This window comes from Triturus cristatus, chromosome 5_1 (genome assembly GCF_964204655.1).
Source record: "Triturus cristatus chromosome 5_1, aTriCri1.1, whole genome shotgun sequence".
Taxonomy (NCBI): domain Eukaryota; kingdom Metazoa; phylum Chordata; class Amphibia; order Caudata; family Salamandridae; genus Triturus; species Triturus cristatus.
Window position 1 is genome coordinate 148,286,861 of NC_140587.1, and position 20,279 is coordinate 148,307,139.

Below are 20,279 nucleotides of genomic sequence, written 5' to 3' on the forward strand. Positions count from 1 at the left end.
AGTGCTCTCTTTTATAAGAGCTATTGTGTCGAACTGGCTCCCCTGCTCTCCCGCTTGTTTAATTCCTTTGCGGACCCGGGCTCTCTCACGGCCTCCATGCTGCGAGCTACCATTTCGGTCATCCCCAAACCTGGGAAGGATCTGGAGCTCTGCAGCTCCTACCTGTCAATTTCGCTGCTAAATATAGACACGAAACTATTCTCAAGCATCCTGGCTCACAGATTGAACCCTCTCATGCCCGGTCTGGTTGACCCAGACCAGTCCGGTCTCAACCAGAGTCGGCAGTGCGGGGACAATACTAAAAGGATCTGCCACTTAATTGACAAGGTACAACGCTCTAAGGAAGAGGCTTTACTACTGGCGGTTGACGCGGAAAAGGCCTTCGACTGTGTGCCCTGGCTGTACCTATTTGCCACTCTCGAACGATTCGGATTAGGGGGGTCACGTTTCACGGTTGGGTGGCGAGCATATATAGCGCTCCATCGGCGGTAGTCAGGGCTAATGGCTTGCTCTCGAGCGATTTCCCGGTGGGGAGGGGGACCAAACAGGGCTGCCCTCTCTCCCCTTTTCGCCTTCTATATGGAGCCTTTCGCTCAACGACTCCGTTTGGGTCAGATCATCATCTCATTAGCCTCTACGCCGATAATGTCATTTTTTCAATGGACAGTCCCCTGACTTCGCTGCCGGCGATCGTTGATGATCTGCAGGCATTTAGCTAGGTCTCTGGCTTCAAAATAAACATGCAGAAGTCTCAAGTGCTAAATCTTACTGCTGCACAAGGGACGGTTGACATCTTGCAAGCCCAATTTACCTTCGACTGGGTGAAGGAGGGTATCACTTAACTCAGGCTGGTTCTCTATAACAGTTTAGCCAAGACTGCGGAGCTGAACTACATGGCCATCCTCTCTCGCATCCACAAGGACTTTGCCCAGTGGCAGCGCTTGCCTCTGTCGTGGTTTGGGAGGCTGGCTGCTGTTAAAATGAATGTACTACCCCGGGCTTTATATCTTTTCCAAATGCTTCCCTTACAGCCCCCATCAAACTCGCTTCTACACATACAAACCGAGATTGAATGTTTTATTTGGGGCCCAATCTCTCCCTGGCTGCAGAAGTCTCTGCTGCATCGCCCTATGAAAGAGGGTGGCCTTGCACTGCCTAAAATCATGCGCTACTTTCAAGCCTCGCTGCTGCGTTAATGTAGGAATAAAAGAAGTCTCATAGACAGGGTCTTGTAGTTGCAGTTTATTCTTCAGTTATATCCTTATAGCTTCCTTTGTAAGTCTTTATGTAAGCCCCACCAGGAGCAGCCACCTGGCTACTCAGCCCATCTTCTCCAACTGCCACCCTTCAAGTCCCAACATCCCTAACATTCTACATGACATCACAAAGCTAGACAGAGAACCAGGACAAGGGAAATACATAACATTAGAAGCAGATCACTACATATCTTCCCCCTTTCATGATTGACAAAATGAAATAGTATACAATTATATAAACAAAGGAAAACAAGATAAAACATCCTAGAAATAAACGCCATATAACAACAGTACTGAAATGAGAAAAAACTGTCCTTCCGTTATAATAATAATACTACTAATATAAATGTAATAACAGTAATGCAATCATAATAAATAGAAATAGACTGTAAAATAGAAATAAATAAATGGTAAACAAATAGCAGGACCAGGGAATATTACATGCCCTCTACTGCATGCACAGTAATATACCATTTACATCCAGTTACCACCAATTAATGTAAAGGGGGAATCCACCTCCCTCTACATCCCAGTTACCACCAATTGACATAAAGGGGGAATCCACCTCCCTCTACATCCCCACCACTTCCGAAATTAACGTAAAGGGGGAATCCACCTCCCTCTACATCCCAACCACTTCCGAAATTAATGTAAAGGGGGAATCCACCTCCCTCTACATTCCAGTTACCACCAATTGACGTAAAGGGGGAATCCACCTCCCTCTACATCCCAACCACTTCCGAAATTAATGTAAAGGGGGAATCCACCTCCCTCTACATTCCAGTTACCACCAATTGACGTAAAGGGGGAATCCACCTCCCTCTACATCCCAACCACTTCCGAAATTAATGTAAAGGGGCAATCCACCTCCCTCTACATATAAGTTACCTCCAAAAACAATGTAAAGGGGAAATCCTTCTCCCTATACATATCAGTTACCTCCGAAATTAAGGGAAATCCTCCTCCCTATAAAACACAATAAACTACTACGCAGCGCATATGAAAATAATGACCATACGCTGCAAATAGCACTGGGGTCCTAAGTAATGGTTACACACTACAATCTTCAAAAATAGCACTGTGGGCCTAAATAATGGGCACACTCTAGAACAACTAAAAATAACACCGGCCCCCTAACCAGCCCACAACTTCACATAATACCCCAAAATATCAATATATGCCCTTCTATACGTAAAAGAACTGAAATACTCACCCCCGCAGTGTTAAATAAGCATCAGACCTCAAAACACATTTTACAACATTTAAATTAAACAAATTACAAAGTGCTGCTCTAGTGAGCACGCTAACATTTCAAAGCATCACCATCTTCCTTTCAAAGCTCTTCAAATTACTCGTGTGTCTCTGGTTTCGCTGTGTTTCTTTTTTTCTTTTTTTTTGCTTTTGAGCAACTCTGTCAATGGTAGAATTAAACGAATTACTCTCTCTGAAGTTGACAGTAGGTGCTTGACAAGTTTTTGGCGCTAGACACTCTGTCCTTGTTCTGGGACGTTCTACTTTTACCCTAATTGCTATAGTTCAGTTCAAGTTTGCACCATCCAATGCTTTATTCTATGAGCCACAGATAAAATACTTGAAAAATCCACAAGATGGCACTGTTGTCACAAATTTGACCTGTCACTGTGAGATATCAAATAACGAGTGAAATGTAACTGGTGTGTTCATTTCCAACAACTGTCTGCCACAAAGATTTTACAAAACATGCCTGCTACACAGCAACGAGATCATGGACCAGCACAACAGCGTGTGAGGAAACTGAATAACAATGCTCAGCTAATCGCCTCATGAGTGCGTCCACTCATTTCTTGGAAATAGCTTTGAGGGAGCTCGTGGTGTGTTAACACAATCCTCTGAGCTGCCACCACAATGCCGCTGGTACATCACTGTCTACGCCACACAAGGTAAATTAATCTTCGAGCCGGCAGCGTTACGATGTGTTCCAGTAACCATAGGAACAAATAACAATATGCCTGTCTCACGTTGTAAAAAGCTGCGTGATGACGTGTCCACCCTAGCAACACGGAAAGATTTCCTCAAGACTTTACCGTGACAGTGGACGCATGACGTCCACATGGAATGCGCTGCTTCTCCACTGACACCCACGGAGATTCCAATACGTCATCAGAAGGAGGATGACAGCACCAAAGTAAGGATCTCTCTGCACAGCAACGGTAAGAAGGAGTTTGATACGTTTTTTGAAGGAGTTTGACACGCTTCACCTCTCTCCAAATTATGTCAATGCCAATTTCTTTCACTCCCAGCTGCTTCACGAATCATTCACAGCTTGCCTGAAATTCCTATTTAAACCGGTACAATTACTTGTGAAACGCTCTTGTTTTGAATTAAGATTATAACGTGCACCTTTCCTTATTTAAAAATGTTATCATGCAGTTTTCATACTTGTTGGCTTGTAATGTTGAGTCCGATTTAATAGAATATCTTTACTCAGGGTTGATAACAGTGCACACGCGACCAAGTTATCTCCAAACACTGGGGTTTACACTTTAAAATCATCTGCGACATCCATCTGCGAGGTATCAAAGTCGCACCATGACTTCTCAGCCAGTTTCAGGGAGAGCGCCATAATTTCCCTGCACCGTTACAAATTGTTTAGCTTTTCACTCAGCTTTTCACATCATATCAAGAATGGGAATTGACAAGGTAGATGAATCTGACACCTTTAGTTTCCAGGGCGACCGATCTTATGGTCACTGGTGGGGCGGGTGCCAGATAATTTAAATAATTCAATGTCTTCAATAAAATTCGTACCTTTAGTTGCAGTTCTAAAAATTTTTCTCCTTTCCAAGCGTAAATTCTTCTCCAAATCGTCGCCAATGTAGGAATAAAAGAAGTCTCATAGACAGGGTCTTGTAGTTGCAGTTTATTCTTCAGTTATATCCTTATAGGTTCCTTTGTAAGTCTTTATGTAAGCCCCACCAGGAGCAGCCACCTGGCTCCTCAGCCCTTCTTCTCCAACTGCCACCCTTCAAGTCCCAACATCCCTAACATTCTACATGACATCACATAGCTAGACAGAGAACCAGGACAAGGGAAATACATAACATTAGAAGCAGATCACTACAGTTACCTCGTGGAATGGCATCGTTCTATGACAGAGAAGTACTGGGTCTTCATGGACCAGACAGTGGCGGGCCAACATATCTGGGAGGGAGGCATGGCTACCTAGGTCTGCACGCGTCTGGAGACTATACTCTTCGCCGGTTACCCGTCCAACTCTGCTCACTTGGGATAAGGTTTCCAGGGGTGCTAATCTTACCACTTTCCCCTTTTCGATGATCCCGATCTTCTCAAACCATGACTTTCTGCCCGGGATGGCCAAAGGGGTCGACTCACGATGACTGGAGGGTGGGTGTAAACGTCTGGGACATTTGTTCGACATTCAGGGTCACATACCCTTCAAACAACTTCAAGAGGACTACAGCCTTGTTGGCTCCAACCTCTTTCTGTACACGCAAATTATTCATTGGGTGACTGGCACTACAACGCGACCCTTGGCTGTTAGACCTATGCTGTCGTTTGAGAAGTGGCTGGCCTATAAGAAAGATGACCACAAACTCATCTCTGAAATATACTCGCTCCTCACTCAGGGCATCAAGAAGGCTCGCACGGCTGGTCAGAGACACTGGGAGGACCTGGCTTGGCAGTTTGGGCTGGACTGTTCCCCATGAGGCACAGGGCCAAGACTGATTTGCATATGGCCAGGTCTAAACTGGGGTGGCATGGTGAGCAAAACAATGATGGATTTAACCCAGATCTCTTGACTGGGGGTGAATGTTTTGATTTGTTCTGCATTCCGTCCATCAATTGTGTGTCTTTTGCTTTCTCGCCCTAAGTGCACTAGGTATGTCCAGACGTGGGTCCTGGGCTCACTGTGCCACTGGAATCAAGCTATCCTGGCTGAAGAGGGGTGAAACCCCGAAACCGGTCCTAGGATGCATGTCTCCGGTCCAGGGAGAACCTGGCTTGGCAGTTCGGGCTGGACTGTTCCCATGAGGCACAGGGTCAAGACTGATTTGCATATGGCCAGGTCTAAACTGGGGTGGCATGGTGAGCAAAAGAATTATGGATTTAACCCAGATCTCTTGACTGGGGGTGAATATTTTGATTTGTTCTGAATTCCGTCCATCAATTGTGTGTGTTTTGCAGAGACGCTGGGAGGCAGAGCTGGGACGCACACTATCAGACAAGGAGTGGGAGGATGTCTTCTACAGGTCCCATCACACCGCGCACTCCATGGGTCACGCTGAATCTGCATTTAAAATTGTATCCTACTGGTACCATAGCTCGACCCGCCTAGCCAAGTGGAACTCTCAATGTGATTGCCTCTGCTGGCGCGGCTGTGGCAGCCCTGGCACCCTTATTCATTTGCTGTGGCACTGCCCAAAAGTTTACGAGATATTGGGAGAGAATACTCTATGACATTGATAGGGCCTTCGACACCCCCATTCCAAGGCTCCCCAATGCACTGACCTTCACCTTGCGCTCTACCAAAGGTAGGCAGATGGCGCTAGCATTGAAAGCACACCGGGTGATTCTGGCAGGGTGGAAATCTGACAGGATCCTGGAACATACGCAATGACTGTATTAATTGTGGTATCTTTTAGGTATGGAGATGCTATCTATGGCTACCCTTGGGAATAAATCAGACTACGCCAAGATTTGGGCCCCCTTTATTTCCATTCTATCCACTAAATTCCAGGAACTGTCCTTTCCCAATTATCTCCGGATTTTGAAGTTGATTCCCGATGGTCGCGCGGATGCATAGCGCAATCTATCTCCTAAGGGCTCCCTGACTATTTATGGCATTGAGAATTTTCGCATCTAATAGTATCTGTAAGCTGAAATACATTTTCTTTTGTATCTTGCTCACTGGGGAGGGGTGGGGGTGGTGGGTGGGTGTTGGTTTTTCTTGATGTTCTTTTGTTTGCTTTTTAAACGCAGACCCAGTAGCAAAATAGTTGTCAGTACTAGGCTTTCGGATTGTTCCTACTCAAAACCCAGCAGCACATTGGACTTTGCCACTATCCGTATGTTGTGGAGTTAGGCCTGCCCGTTATCTCTTCTTCACAAACGCGGCCGGCCCGACAGTGTGTAGGCGACATGCTGTGTTAATTACCCGATTGGGTGAGCCATTATTCTACTGTCCCGCCCTCCTGGTCGGAATGTGCAGTAGCCGGCCCGCAGGGATGTAGGCGATACTGTACTGTATTTTCATGCCAAGTGTTCCGCTAATAAAAATTAATTTAATACTAAAGTGTCCATACATTCTGGAGGTAGGTTCATATGTCCATAGCATCTGACTTTAGGAGCCATCCAGCCAAATGCAAGGATTGTAGGGCCAGGGGTTAGATTCGGCTCTGAAGATTGGTCAGGTAGTCTGATGTGCATGGCAATCTCCTATGTTGAATGAGTGATAATTACAGAAGGTCTGGGTACCACCATTGACTCGGCCAATATGATGCTATAAGTATTATCTTTTTCCATGATTGGCACAGCTTGACAAATCATCAATCACCTTTGATGAACAGAAACTGGAAAGTGAAAATAAGTGTCCTGGAGATCTATGGAACGTAGCCAATCTTTCTTTCTTGTGTGTGGGAAAATGTGATATAATGAGAGAATTCAGAATTTCTCCTTGAGGGAGAATTTGTTGATCAACTCTAGGCTAGAATCAGAGTGATTTTTTTAGACTGATCTTTCTTTAGTATCAAGAAGTATATTGCATACACTCTCTGATTTGCTGTTTCGATATTACATTTCCTATTGCATGCAACGTCCAGTAGGAAAGGGTGCCTTCCAGGTTCTTAAAGAGACATGCTCATTTTCCTTTGTTTGCAATGTAAGCCTAACTGAATAGTTTTTTTACTCTCATGTAAGTATTCTTCTTAAGAAATCTTGCATTTTAGATAATGCAATGCAGTTATTCTTCCAATATTGCATCCATTGACAGATAATCTATTTAGTGTTGTTTGTGTGGAAAAAAAGTAAGCAAAAAACTAGTCTGAGCTAGACGCAATTCGACAGGGAATATTCCAGAGTTTACGACTATCAGAAGATCCTACAATACAGAAGTGGCATTTTTTCACACATACTCAAACAGATAACTCTTTTTCCTACCATGACCACAACTCTGACATGATTACCTAAAAATATCTGCTTTCAGGCAACTTCCCTTCTTTCAACTCTGACCTGCCACTGATCATTTAAGTTCTGCGTTCCTTTACTGTCCCTAAAGAGTCATATGATTCATGCAGCAAACCTTCCCCATGCAGGTGCCGAACAAGCAGCACACCCAAAATGGGGGAAGAGCTGCAGAAGGAGACTACTCTGAGGAACTCTGGGCCAGACTTACTTTGGCATCTACAAGCTCCGGAAGGCAAACGTTGCTGGAAAATAATGGCAAGTATTATCTGCAATCTAAGCCTTTTGTCAGGATGAGTGGATTCCAATGTTCAATCTTGGTTGCTAATACATGCTAGTATCATAGATATTGGTGGGTGGCTAATCTTAACTTCAAAGGAATCACTAACAAACACAATCTTTTGTATAAAAATCAAGGCTCTGTGCTTACCGTAGGTCCCCAACGTGGACCCTTGGTGACCCAACATATCTCTGTTTGACAGACAGTACAGCGGATCCAATCACAGCCATCTTTCTTCTGAACGATAATTTGACACAATGGACAGTGCATTGCATCTCCTACCTGCACCAGCCTCTACAAAGAAAAATATATAAAATTCCATGTCTGGATAAACAGCTATATTGAAGGAAATATATTAGCTTATTGTTTAAAGTAGTCATGCAGTAAAACAGTTCCCTTTACCAAGTTCTGTATCATTAACAATCTTGAACGAAAGACATTCTAGAATATTGCTTTGCTTGTTGACGTCTACTTTAGTTATGAGCTGTACTGTTACATCATTGACTGGATGGTCCCTTTAATCTTTAATTGTCAAACAAACAGTTGTATATTAAGCCACTCTGATAACAACATATGCTTTGTGCATCTCACGTCTTATGCTTCCTCATGTTCATCAATAAATCAATTAAAATAAGAGTGTGGCAAATAATATACTAGCAGCACTTTCCAAGCAACTGGAGAGCTTCATACACCCATCTTTACTTCAGTTGAGTTACTTGTTTCTAATGAGCACATAGAGGAAATTCAAGCACTCCTTATTGACAAAGGCTAAACCCATTATAGAACATTCCCGGCCTTTTTGAACCCCCAAACTCATCCAAATAACAGGGTGTTTCAGGGGAAAGAGGTGAGTTTGTGGCTGTTGCTGCTTATGTCCCACAAGAAGTTCTTGAAGTCTGAACCTCTAATAGTGGCTACCTTCAACAGATTACCCCTTTTAGTAGGGGTTATCTTGCTCTGACCATTTCTGAAGAAGTCAGAATGAACCATGAATATCATCTGATCTAAAACATCCCTATTGAGATGAGGATGTTGAGACGTTTAACACCATCCAGCTAGAGCTTTTAGGAAAGCCACCAATGCCCAAAAGTAGTTGAGAATTCAGCAAAGTGCAAGAGTGTTCTGCGCTGTGCAAATATTGATCATCTTTTAGCTGTAGTCAATCTGTCTGCACTTGTCATATACAGATTACCATCTGCCTTTGACAATGACTGGATCTATTCAAGACTGCCATTTGGATGGCACAGACAAGCAAAACTGTACCCTGACAAGAGTGAGATCCTAAGTTTTAGGCCAGGAAAACATCTAAAACTGCAGCGGTAATTGTTTGTCATGTGTAGCTTATGTTCTGAGGGTGAGAATTGAAATGTTTTATCAGATAAAGTTCAGCATGGTTAACTGTCCAATATGGATTCCTGTTGGCATGGTAGAAAATGTTAACGTTTAGGGTTTCCTACACATCACAGAGGATATCTAGGTTTTCTATATGCCAATGACTCATGTAGTGAAGCTGTGTATGAATGTACTATGAGCTATCCCCTTGGTTTCTGCCAATAAGAGTTACCAAGAGACCCCAGAGAGGGACAATGATGGCGTCCACTAAGAAACCTCATTTTTTGTAACTTTACAAACTCGTCATTCATACATTAAGTATGTAGCAGGACAAAAGAACAACCATAAAAGAGACTTCTCTCAGCAATGCAACAAATCTGGCTAGGTTATAAAAGGCTGGAATTTGTGTGTAGTTTCACACTAGACATATGGTTAGATTGATAGATAGGTTTTATCTGACTAGATCATTGTGATTAGCACCTCACAGACTATCCAGACCATCTAAAGCCACAATTAACACATTTTTGTTAACATATATGACATCAATGCTGCATAGAATTTGAAACCTCAAAGATCTAGTTTGAGAAATGGGGTTGTTGGTTCACTGGGATGTGAGCCCTGGTCAAGCAGCAACCACAATCCCTTGTAGGGTGAACCAAAGAATGTCACAAAATTAACCTGTGCTTAAGCCTGGATAGCTTAGCACAAAACACCTATCAGGCTTAACTTAGACGCAATGTGTAAAGTATTTAGGCAACACACAGACAGTAATAAAGTGAAAACACACCACAAGAAAACGTTTTTAGAGGAAATTAGCACCTAAAAGTTCAAAGCCTAAACCATGGACATCTAGTCGTACAAGACTGGGTCAAAGTTGAAAAATATGGCCGACCACAATGGAGCGCTGTTCGGATATAAGAAGTGGATTGTTTCTAGTCAGCGCTTACCTTCGCACTTAGAAGAAATCCTGAGAAAAAGTGTCTGAGAAGGTAAAGTTCAAGGCTCAGGAGGTGTCTGCAATGGGAGCGTCGTCATCGGATGGCCTTGTGTAAAAGCCATAATACCTCTTTGCGAAGGGGCCCTGAAAGGGATTTGCTGCTGTGGTGAAGAACATAGCGGGAAAAACAGCAAAGTCAATCCGACATGCGATGCATCACGGGTGGAGGAGGCTTGTTCAAATCACCTCTTGGTTCTCAGAACACTTTTGGGCCAAACTGTGTCCTCAGTTTTGTTTTTTGCCCATCTAGGCACCTTTAGCACCACAACCAAGGGTCCAGGACTGATGGGGTAAATAGGAGACCAGCAAACTAGCCTTTGGAGTCACTTCTGGTAGTCCTGGGTGTAAGTGAAGTTGCAGGGCTCAACAGCATGGCTGGCCACTGAGGATTCAAGGCAGGCTCCAGGTACAGCACCAGTCTGATAGAGAACACAGCAGGTCACAGCAGCAGGCAGTCTTCTGAGAGTCCTTCCACAGGTCCAGTAGTAAACTGAAGAGTGGGTCTGAAAGTCCAATTTTTTCACCCTGGTGCCCTTCTTCAGGATGGTGGGAGAAGCATCTGGAAAGGTTCTTTGAAGTGCATGGAATTTCCTGACTTCCTTGCCCTGGCTCCAAGCTGGCTGCAGTGACAATACAGGGTTGTCAGGCCCTTTGTTTGAAGGCAGAACACAAGCTATTCAGTTGTAAGTGGGGTTGTGCTCAGCTCTGCCCCCATCCTGCCAGCAAATGGCCCACTGAGGCACACCTAATCCCAAGATTGTGTGACTGTCGGGGATGAATTCACAAAGTCTGTCAGCTACACCCAATCAAGTGACTCAAGACAGGCTGCAGACACTAAGGGCTGGAAAATGCCAGCTTTCCAAAAGTGTGTTTTGCTACAAAGGTTTTCACAGGTGACACACTGTGTACGCTCTATTGACTACCTGTTCTCCCAATTATTTGAATTGGGAGTTCTAGGTACTGTCCAGTCCACCTGACTGGCCTGCTGTAATTTCACTTATGCATATATAGTAATTATAAACTCTCTCTTTGCACATTTGAGTCTGTGCCATTTTTGTTGTCTTGTCCTATAAATGTGTCAGTACTTATTTGGTCCTGGTTTATGTGTTGTCAAGTTTGTGTAACATCTTTGAGACTTCTTTTCGCTCGAAATTTATTGTACTACTATATCTGGGTTTAAGGGTTGCTCTTGTAGCTGATTCCTTAGCTTTCTAAAAGTGTCATTTTCAAAATTGTAATGAAAAATTAGGTTTCCCATTAAAACGGGTTTTCTATTACAGTTTCATAGGTACCAAACGGGATATATCTACTTGCTCCAATTAAGAATAACATCTTAATAAATTAATTAAGGAATCCCCAATGTTATCCTACTGAAGGGATAGACCTCACAGTAGAGAAAAACGTATTTAGGAGTTTTTCACTAACCGGACACATAAAACGTAATAGTACATGTCCAACCTTTTAACTACACAGCACCATGCCCTATGGGCTACATAGGCACTGCCTTTGGGGTGACATATATGTAATAAAAGGGCTTGGCAAGGGGGTTAAAATGCAAGTCGGCATGGCAGTTTAAAACTGCATTTAGGCTGCAGTGGCTGACCTGGGACATGTTTTAAAGTGCTACTTAAGTAGGTGGCACGAAAAGAGCTGCAGGCTCACTGGTAGCATTTGATTTACAGGCCCTGGGTATATGGTATACCACTCTACAAGGGACTTATAAATAAATTAAGTATGCCAATTAGGTGTATGCCAATCAAACCATGTTTAGGGGAGTGAGCACCAGCACTTTAGCACTGGTTAGCAGTGGTAAAGTGCACAGACTCCTATGGTCAACAAAAACAAATGTCAGCAAAAATTGGAGGTAAGTAGGCAAAAGGTTTGTGGGAAGGCCACCCTAAGGCTGACAGGTCTAACATCTTGCATGTATATAGATAATAACATCTATTAGTGCTTGTCAATGTTCTAACCATAGGAAAATGAACATTAGCGTGCACTGCTGGCCTAAACTCTGCCTGCAGTCAGTAACATAACCCAATCTGTGCTTGTCATATTTTAACTGAGTTTACAATGCAAGCACATAACAGATGTAAATGTCCTCATTATAAGCCGTCTGTTTGGCATAGTCAATATAAGCATTCCATTCAGGATTCTAATTATTCTAAAATCAGTAACATGAAGCATAGTAAAATACTCCTAGTCTTTCATATTTCCTCCCTGAATACCATTTATATTTTTAAATACCGCTTTCCACATGATGCTTCACTTTGACCAGTAACCTCTTCTATGAGAACCACATTAAGGACTCCAAACAGGTCTCACTTTAGTGCTGCACACTCCAAGTAGCCCCCATTCCTGGGATCCATTGGTCCAATACATCACCCTTACCCAAGGTTTTTTTGCAGTCCTTTTTATTGTTGTAGCGGTTTATAATTAGGTCTGTACCTTGAAAAAAAAAGAAAGGATCCATAGCAAGTTCCACACCTCTGTGTACGTGTTTTACCTTTAGCATGTCATTGGTCTGGCGAGCGGCAGAATCATTCTGAGCTCGGATTCGAATGTCGTCTTGGTATTGACGACAGTTCATTCCCGCGTGAATGGCCTAAAAGGAAAACATAAAAACACATTTCAGCCCAATAAAATGTCATTTCCTCCTGTGTGGAATCTCATGATGCTGGTCCAGGCATCAGATTAGAGATAAGAAGAATGTAAACACAACAGCTACAACAACTCAGTCAAAGGGTTTATCTGTGGTGCAAAATCAAAATGAGCATTACAGGTATTGTACCTAGTGCAAGATAGACATAGTATAAGTTGGATCACAAATAGCATTCATCATCTGACAGTTTTCAGAAATTACTTCAAATCACCATTCAGAATATTGTTAGAGGGGACATCCATTGTAGAGAAAAAACTATTCTCGGTACCCTGTGCTGTATTGCTAACAATCACCAACAAGTAGAGGTGCTCTAGAATGAGCTTTGTTTGCTGATGCCAGTTTGGATTTTGAGGTCTACTTTGACATCATTCGCCTGACGACCCATTTGAAGGCTTGTCCAAAAGTAGTCTTTTAGTAAAGGTTTATTCAGCTAATATCTATGAACTAACTATGATAGTGAGAAGAATATTGCGTCCATCAGGGAGTACACAATAGTTGTCATAGTCGTATCATAAAGTCGTTATTAAAAGTAACCCTCACTCTTCACAACCCTCATCACAAAGTAACATCACAACCCTCACAGTTGTTTTGAGAACAAATAGGATTGCTACTTGTGTCTTGAGGTCTTATAGAGGTAATTTTATTGCTGAGTACAGAAGACGAAAATTAACACTGAAATCACTGATTTGCGGTGACACACATAACAAGCAAATATGTGGATTGCTTCGCATTGCAAAGACAATCACAGCTCTCTTTATTTTTGCTTAACCTGGACCGTATGGTATTAATGTGCTCAACATCTAACTCAGCTTCAGAAAAAACATACTAAACCATACAGAATGAGAAATTTAACTATAGAAATAAATAAAGAAAGAAGTCCAATGCAATAATAACAAAATAATTGCATTACATGTATTAGGATGTTAATTCAGTTTATTGTCATTGGTTTACAAACTGACAGCCGAGAAAGGTTTTAAGATGATTTCTTGATGAGAAGTATAGGGAAATGTCTTGATTTCAAGGGGTAAAACATTGCAGGCAGTGGAGGCGGCACCTGATGAGAATGCTTTGAGAAAAAGTTGATCTAAATGTAACCTCTTCTGTGCCCATGACGAGATAGTCTCGTCATGGAGCACGGTCGCGCTGTGCCCATGACGAGACTATCTTGTCATGAACCCCACCCACTAATGCAACGCCCGGCACAGGAGGGGGAAAGGGCGTGGCACTGAAGGGGTTAAAAACCTCAAGCTAGGTGGGCGTGGCTTCGCGCTGAAGCGAGATGGCCGCGTAAGGGTGTAGTTCCGTCCTTGAAAGCCCTTAACCACACCATCCGGTACATTTATCCTAGCCCCGATCGCGTGGACAGCCTTCGGAAGTGCCCAGTTCCCGACCTGGCGGTTTGCGGTTGCTGCTCCGGATCCGTGGAACGAGTGAGGTGCGTTGTAGTCTCGGCGGCCTTCACGCAGCTTTGAGCCTGGGCCTGTGGTGGCAGTGAGGCCTGGCACGTCCTGCGACTGCCAGCGGCCGCGGAGGTGTGGCAATCCATAGATTGAGGCCTACTCTTGGGGGGGAAGTGACAGAGGTGTCGTGGTGACAGCGCCCTCCCCCTCGACAATCCAGAAAGCGGCTGAGTCTTCGGGAGACCTCACCTCTCGCTGTGCATTCGTTCCTGTTGCGCTACTGAGGTGAGTGGGGCGCCCTGGTGCTTCTGGAGCCCCCGGTGGTGCTAATCAGGTGCCCGCTGTGACGGTTGAAACGGTGTGCCTGTGGCAGTGTTGCGCTGGAGGCTGTGGCCAGTCGGGGGGGGGGGGGGGGAGGCTAAGACCTAGTTGTTGTGCACCCGGACAGCCAGCTGAGCCTCGGGCCATACGACCTCAGGATCTAGCAGACTTCGACTTGCCCCAAGTGCGCAGATCGCGGAGATACGGGTCGGCCCCCTGGAGCTGGACCCTGTCCCTGGACCTATACCGCTGCTATCCGTGAGTACATGTTTGGGTCCCCCTCCCACAACTGCTTACGAAGGTCACACCGCTGATTGGGGTGCGGTGGTAGGCGAGGACCTGCGCAGTCCTTGCCAGGGCTACCACAGATTTGAACTATCCGTGGACTGGGTCACACTTGCGGTTTTGAGGCGAGACTGTTGTGTCCTACAAACAGACTGCAAGGTGCGGAACAGTTGACACAATAATCATGAGTGGAAAGGGCACCAAGCAGTCACAGCAAAGCAGACTGGACAAATACACCTTCTCCAAAGCGCCTGCTCCTGCGGCCTCCTCCCGAGACGAGCAGTCAGACGACATGGAAAATGGTCCTCCTGGCCTCTCCCTGAAGGATGTCATGGAGGCAATAGCTGGGGTTCGCACCTCGATGGAGCAGAGAACGGATGCCATACAAGTGGAGATGACCCTCATCAGGGCAGACTTTGCAAAAATGAAGAAGGTCCAGCAGCTCCAGGTGACCACGTCCAGCCTGGTCAAGGACGTCTCGCAGATCCAAACCGAACTCCACAATCTGCAATCCTTCCGTAAGTACGCGGAGGACAAACTGGACGATTACGAGGGGCGCTCCTGACGCAATAATGTACGCATTATCGGAGTGCCAGAGAGGACGGAAGGGCAGTCGCCTGACCTCTTTGTCGAGGAACTGATACTCAAGCATATTTGCCCCAAGGGCCTGTCCAAGTTCTTCGTGGTGGAGCGGGTGCACAGGGTCCCCAGGGGACGTCCGAGGCCTGGGGCTCCCCCGTCCCCTCCTGGTTAGGCTGCTTAACTTCTGTGACTGGGACATAATCCTTCAGTGTGCCAGGGCAGCTCCCCCTCTTAAATACAAAAATGCAGTCATCTCCTTCTTCCCGGATTTCACCCAGGCCGTCCAGAAACAAAGAAGATCCTTCCTTGCCGTAAAAAAGAAACTTAGAGATAAGGGTCTCAAATAAGCCAGGTTGAGGCAGACGACAAACCATGGTTCTTTGAGCGTCCTGAAGATGTGGCGGACTGGTTGGAAGGCTGGAGGGACGCGGCTGAGCACAATGCACACTGACCTTGCGCTGGTGGGACTGCCTACGGACTTACCCGTGTTATTTTGCTCCTGGGCTGTGTCCGGAGTCTGGAGCAGATTTGGGCTGGCCTCCCTGGGGTGGCCCTAATGGACAAAAGGTACATTGACTGTTTCTTTTTTACCATCTCGCTGGCCCACTTTTTCCTATGAGGTGGCACAGGGGGCTGTCCCATACGGGGTTTGAAGTTGTTTGACATTGATAATGGTGGTAGGGTGGAGGGGTGGCGCGTCTCCCTCTCTCCCCACATTTAGACAGTTAGTTCCTTAGGGATGGGCGACAGGCACTCTGCAGGTTACTTTATGGGGATTTTTAGGCCCATGGTGCAGGGGGGAGGGGGGTTGTTGGAGTTGGGAGTGGGTGGGGGGTTTGTTCGTTCCAGGTCATTCGGGAGCACTAGTTGTGATGGCCTTCAGAGGCAGGTCTACACTTGACACTATCTATGGACACACAGTGGGATAGGAGTTTCGCCTTGATGAGTTGGAACGTCAACGGGCTTGGCAACAGGGTTAAGCGCACCTTAGTCCTCCAATATCTTAAACGCCACTCTCCAGACATTGTCTTTCTTCAGGAGATGCACCTCGTGGGTAATTCCTATAGGGCACTGAACAGGTGGGGCTACAAGCTGGTAGTTCATTCTGGTTTCACTTCTGGATCCAGGGGGGTGGGAATCCTTGTCAAAAACGCCTTTCCCTTTCAAATGCACACAGCACACACCGACAAATGGGGCAGATACGCCACAGTGACGGGCCAGTGGGAAGGCAACACACTCACCTTGATGTCAATATATGTACCGCCAGGCCTACAGGCGTAAACCTATGCTGACCTGGGGACTCAGTTGCTTTCCCTGCCCGATGGTCTCCTACTGCTAGGAGGAGATTGCAACGCAGTTTGCTCTGGCTCCCTTGATCACCACCCAACCCATCAACCCCCCCCCTCCCCCCCCCGAGACATTGGCCCCTCACTTCGCTGGCTTCCGGATTTTTTTTGAGTCTTTTGGCCTATCCGCAGCTTCTCTCGCATCAACTATCTCTTGACTCCTGCGGCCCAGGCCACACATATCCATGAGATCCAGCATCTAGCATGGGGAATCTCTGACCACTCCCGTGTGGACTCGTCTGCTCCTGGGAAATACGCGTGTGGGCGTAATTGCGCCCATTAACCCTTGGTTTCTCCGTAACCCCGCGGTCCGCAAGGGTCTTTTGCTCGCAATTGACCTGTATTTTGGGGAGTATCAGGACTCGGTTGACTCCCCCCTTACCTTGTGGGAGGCGTTTAAGACAGTGATCAGGGGACAGATTCTTTCATTAATTGCGGGAGTTAAAAAAGAAAAACAGAAGGATCTTGAGGCCATCAAGAAAGATATTCTCTCCCTTGAGAACAGACCCGCTGGGGACCTAGACCCAGAAACAATCTCCTGCAGCTCAAGAGAGACGAATACAAGAGTATTGCCACTGATAGGGCCAAGAGTTGGGGGAGCGAGAAAGATGGGAGGATATACGAATGGGGTGACAAGGCTGGAAAACACCTGGCATTGCTGGACAGGAAGGAACAGGTTTAACAAGATGGTCCCAGAACTGACTGACACCGAGGGGAGAGTCTACACCGACCCCATTGATATACACTATGACGGGGTCTACCAATCCGGTTCCCCGTTCCTTGAGGAGCACTCTATGGGTCTCCTTCGTGATATCCGTCTGCCCACTCTCACTGAGGACGCCGCCAAATTCCTTGACAGCAGCCTAACTAACGATGAAATAGCCCAGGCAATTAGGGGCCTACGCTCGGGGAAGGCGCTTGGGCCAAATGGCCCTACCCATTGAGCTTTACAAACTGCATCCCGATGGCCTCGCCCCATTCCTCCGATCCATGTTTGAGGAGAGTAGACGTCCTTCCCCTGATCAGAGGCTCGCTACTCTTGTTGTCATTCCCAAGGAAGGGAAACCCAGAAACTAATGCACCTCCTACAGACAGATCTCCCTCTTGAACGCAGAGCCCAAGATTCTAGCCAAACTCCCTGCCACACGGCTGGCTCGTGTGATAACGACTTTGGTCCACCCGGACCAGTCGGGTTTTATGCCCCACCGTAACACAGCCTTCAACTTGCGCAGGGTCCACGGAGTCCTGGGGAGAGCGGATACGGTTGAAGAGCCCACGGTGATAGTGTCAATAGACGCCTCCATGGCCTTCGATACCATAGAGTGGCCATACTTGCTGGCTGTCCTTGCCAAACTGGGGTTCGGGTCGGTCTTTATATCCTGGATTAGGCTTCTGTACTCAGAACCTATGGCTCAGGTGATAGTCAATAATAGGCGATCAGATCCTTTTCAGCTGCATTGTGGGACCCGGCAGGGGTGCCCTCTGTCCCCTCTGCTGTTTGCCCTTGCCCTCGAGCCACTAGCAGCCTGGATCCATTCAGACCGTATGATCTGCGGATTGCGATGGTCCGCAGACTGGGAGGATCGAATCTCGCTCTATGCGGACGACGTGCTCCTCTACTTAGCCTCTCTTAAAAAGTCTTTAACTTGTGTGCTGGATATATTCACCGTATTTGGTAAATACTCGGGCTATTCGATCAATTGGAGCAAGTCGCTTATATATGTATTGGGAGGCTCAGCTCCCTCATTGCCTAAAAATTGTCCGATGCAGGCTGTGGGGGATGGTTTTCGTTACCTCGGGATCTTTATTACCGCAGACCCTAAACTCAGATATGAACGGAACCTGATCCTGCCCTTGCAGCGCCTTAAGAGGGATGTGTCCAGTTGGAAGTCATTACCGCTCTCCTTATTGGGCAGAGCTGCGCTATTTAAAATGATGCCTCAGCCTCAGCTCCTTTTATGCCTTGCAAAACTACCCAGATCCGGTCCCGGCACTGTATTTTTGAGAAATCGAAGGGCTGCAGAGAGAGCTGCTGTGGGAGGGAAGGCCCCGGATAGCGCTCAACAAATTGGTCTTGAACTGGTATGACGGGGGTATTAGCCTCCTCAATATTCGGCGATATTATTGGGCATCCCACCTAGCGGCTATTAATCAATGTACGTATCGCCAGCCAAACGACCCTGCTTTTACTATGGATAGGTGGCTATTGCCCGGAGGGAATTATAATAGAGCCTTGTATTCCAACCCCCGTAGACTCCCCCCTCACCGGCCCCACCAAACACTCTGTGACTATTTGACACTCCATGAATAGGAGCCTAGGGTGGGACCGGAAGCTCACGCTGACTACAACACTGTGGGACTCTGAATTGTTGGGTAACCTCTGGTCTACGAAAGGGTTTGATAAGTGGGACTTGATTGGTATATCCCGCCTGGGTGATCTTTGGGTTAAGGGTGCTATGGTCCCCTTTGCCACACTTCAGCGGCAGTATGAACTTTCCGACTCGGAACTATTCCGATACATGCAGATTCAACACGCTATCACCACGGCCCTACAGAGAGGCACAACCGCCCCACCCCCCAGAATCCTCGCCATTAGAAGATCGTTTGCTGTACGGCTACCTTTCCCAAAAAGCAATCTCCCTTACGTATATAAAACTGATCAATCACGCCCCTGACCCACTGGGGCACCTGCGTGAGTGCTGGGCAAGAGATGGACTGGAGTTTGATGACGAGGAGTGGCGTGAAGTGGTTGCCTCCCCTAGTAAGGTGGCGATCTCGGCACGTCTGCGATTAGTTCACCTAAAGATACTCCACAGGACATACATCACAGGGCCACAGCTAGTCCATATGGGGAGGAGTGAAGAGGGTGACTGCAGACGCCGTTGTTGGCAAGTGGGTACTTTCATCCACAGAATGTGGGAATGTGATCATATACAAAGGTATTGGCGAGCAATACATAAGGTGATGGAGAAGGTGCTACATAAAACCATTCGTCTCGAGGCTAAACAATGTCTTCTTAACATGTGGGGTCCCACCGACTTAATAAGTATGGAGAGGCTCTGGGCCACCCTAGGGGCAATGGTGGCCAAAGGAGAAATAGCCCAGCAATAGGGGGCGGCTGCTCCACCTACCCTGGCCTCGTGGGAGAAGAGTCTCGATTGGTGTATGTTCAGGGAGAAGACTGTATATGTAGTACGAGGATGCCCCAGAAAGTGGTCTACGGTGTGGGCTGGGTGGGACGACTACAGGGGAGGAATATGATTAGCGCCTGTACACTCCTCAGAGGAGGAATTGCTATCTCCTTAACGTAACTCAAAAGATAATTTGTCACCCTTAACACTATGGAGTTTTCTTTGCTGCTGCCACCATTGTGTTGTCTCAATCTACCTGTGTCATTGCCGATTGTTTTTGTTTGCCTTTGTATAAAACAATAAAAAGATGTTTTTAAAAAAAAAAAAGCTCAAGCTAGAGCATGTTTTTGCCTCTGATTCTTTACCCGAAATGGAGACCAGCTCTGTGAGACGAATGGCTTTCTAGGCTGTAAAATGTATAAGACAATAGAAGGGCACGTTTAGTTTCTCTTATAATTGGAGACGTCTTAAGAACAGACAGGGTGTAGGAGATAGTCAGAATAGGCTATA

The 20,279-nt window shown here is 46.2% G+C and overlaps 1 protein-coding gene and 1 long non-coding RNA gene across 3 annotated transcripts in view; one reads left to right on the forward strand and one right to left on the reverse strand.

Moving 5' to 3' along the window:
- LOC146830440 (ranBP-type and C3HC4-type zinc finger-containing protein 1-like) overlaps nt 1–20,279 on the reverse strand; it is a 540,476-nt gene that overhangs the window by 14,600 nt on the left and 505,597 nt on the right. For both annotated transcript variants that reach the window (XM_085604678.1, XM_085604679.1), the window contains exons 12-13: nt 12,549–12,647; nt 7,867–8,010 (exon numbers count right to left, since the gene is read on the reverse strand). In XM_085604678.1, the coding sequence (XP_085460804.1) occupies nt 7,867–8,010; nt 12,549–12,647 (243 nt within the window). The remainder of the gene's footprint in view (nt 1–7,866; nt 8,011–12,548; nt 12,648–20,279) is intronic.
- Nucleotides 3,319–6,542, forward strand: LOC146830441 (uncharacterized). Its single transcript, XR_014961428.1, has 3 exons — nt 3,319–3,445; nt 5,129–5,342; nt 5,442–6,542. It is a non-coding gene; the product is annotated as an uncharacterized LOC146830441 (long non-coding RNA).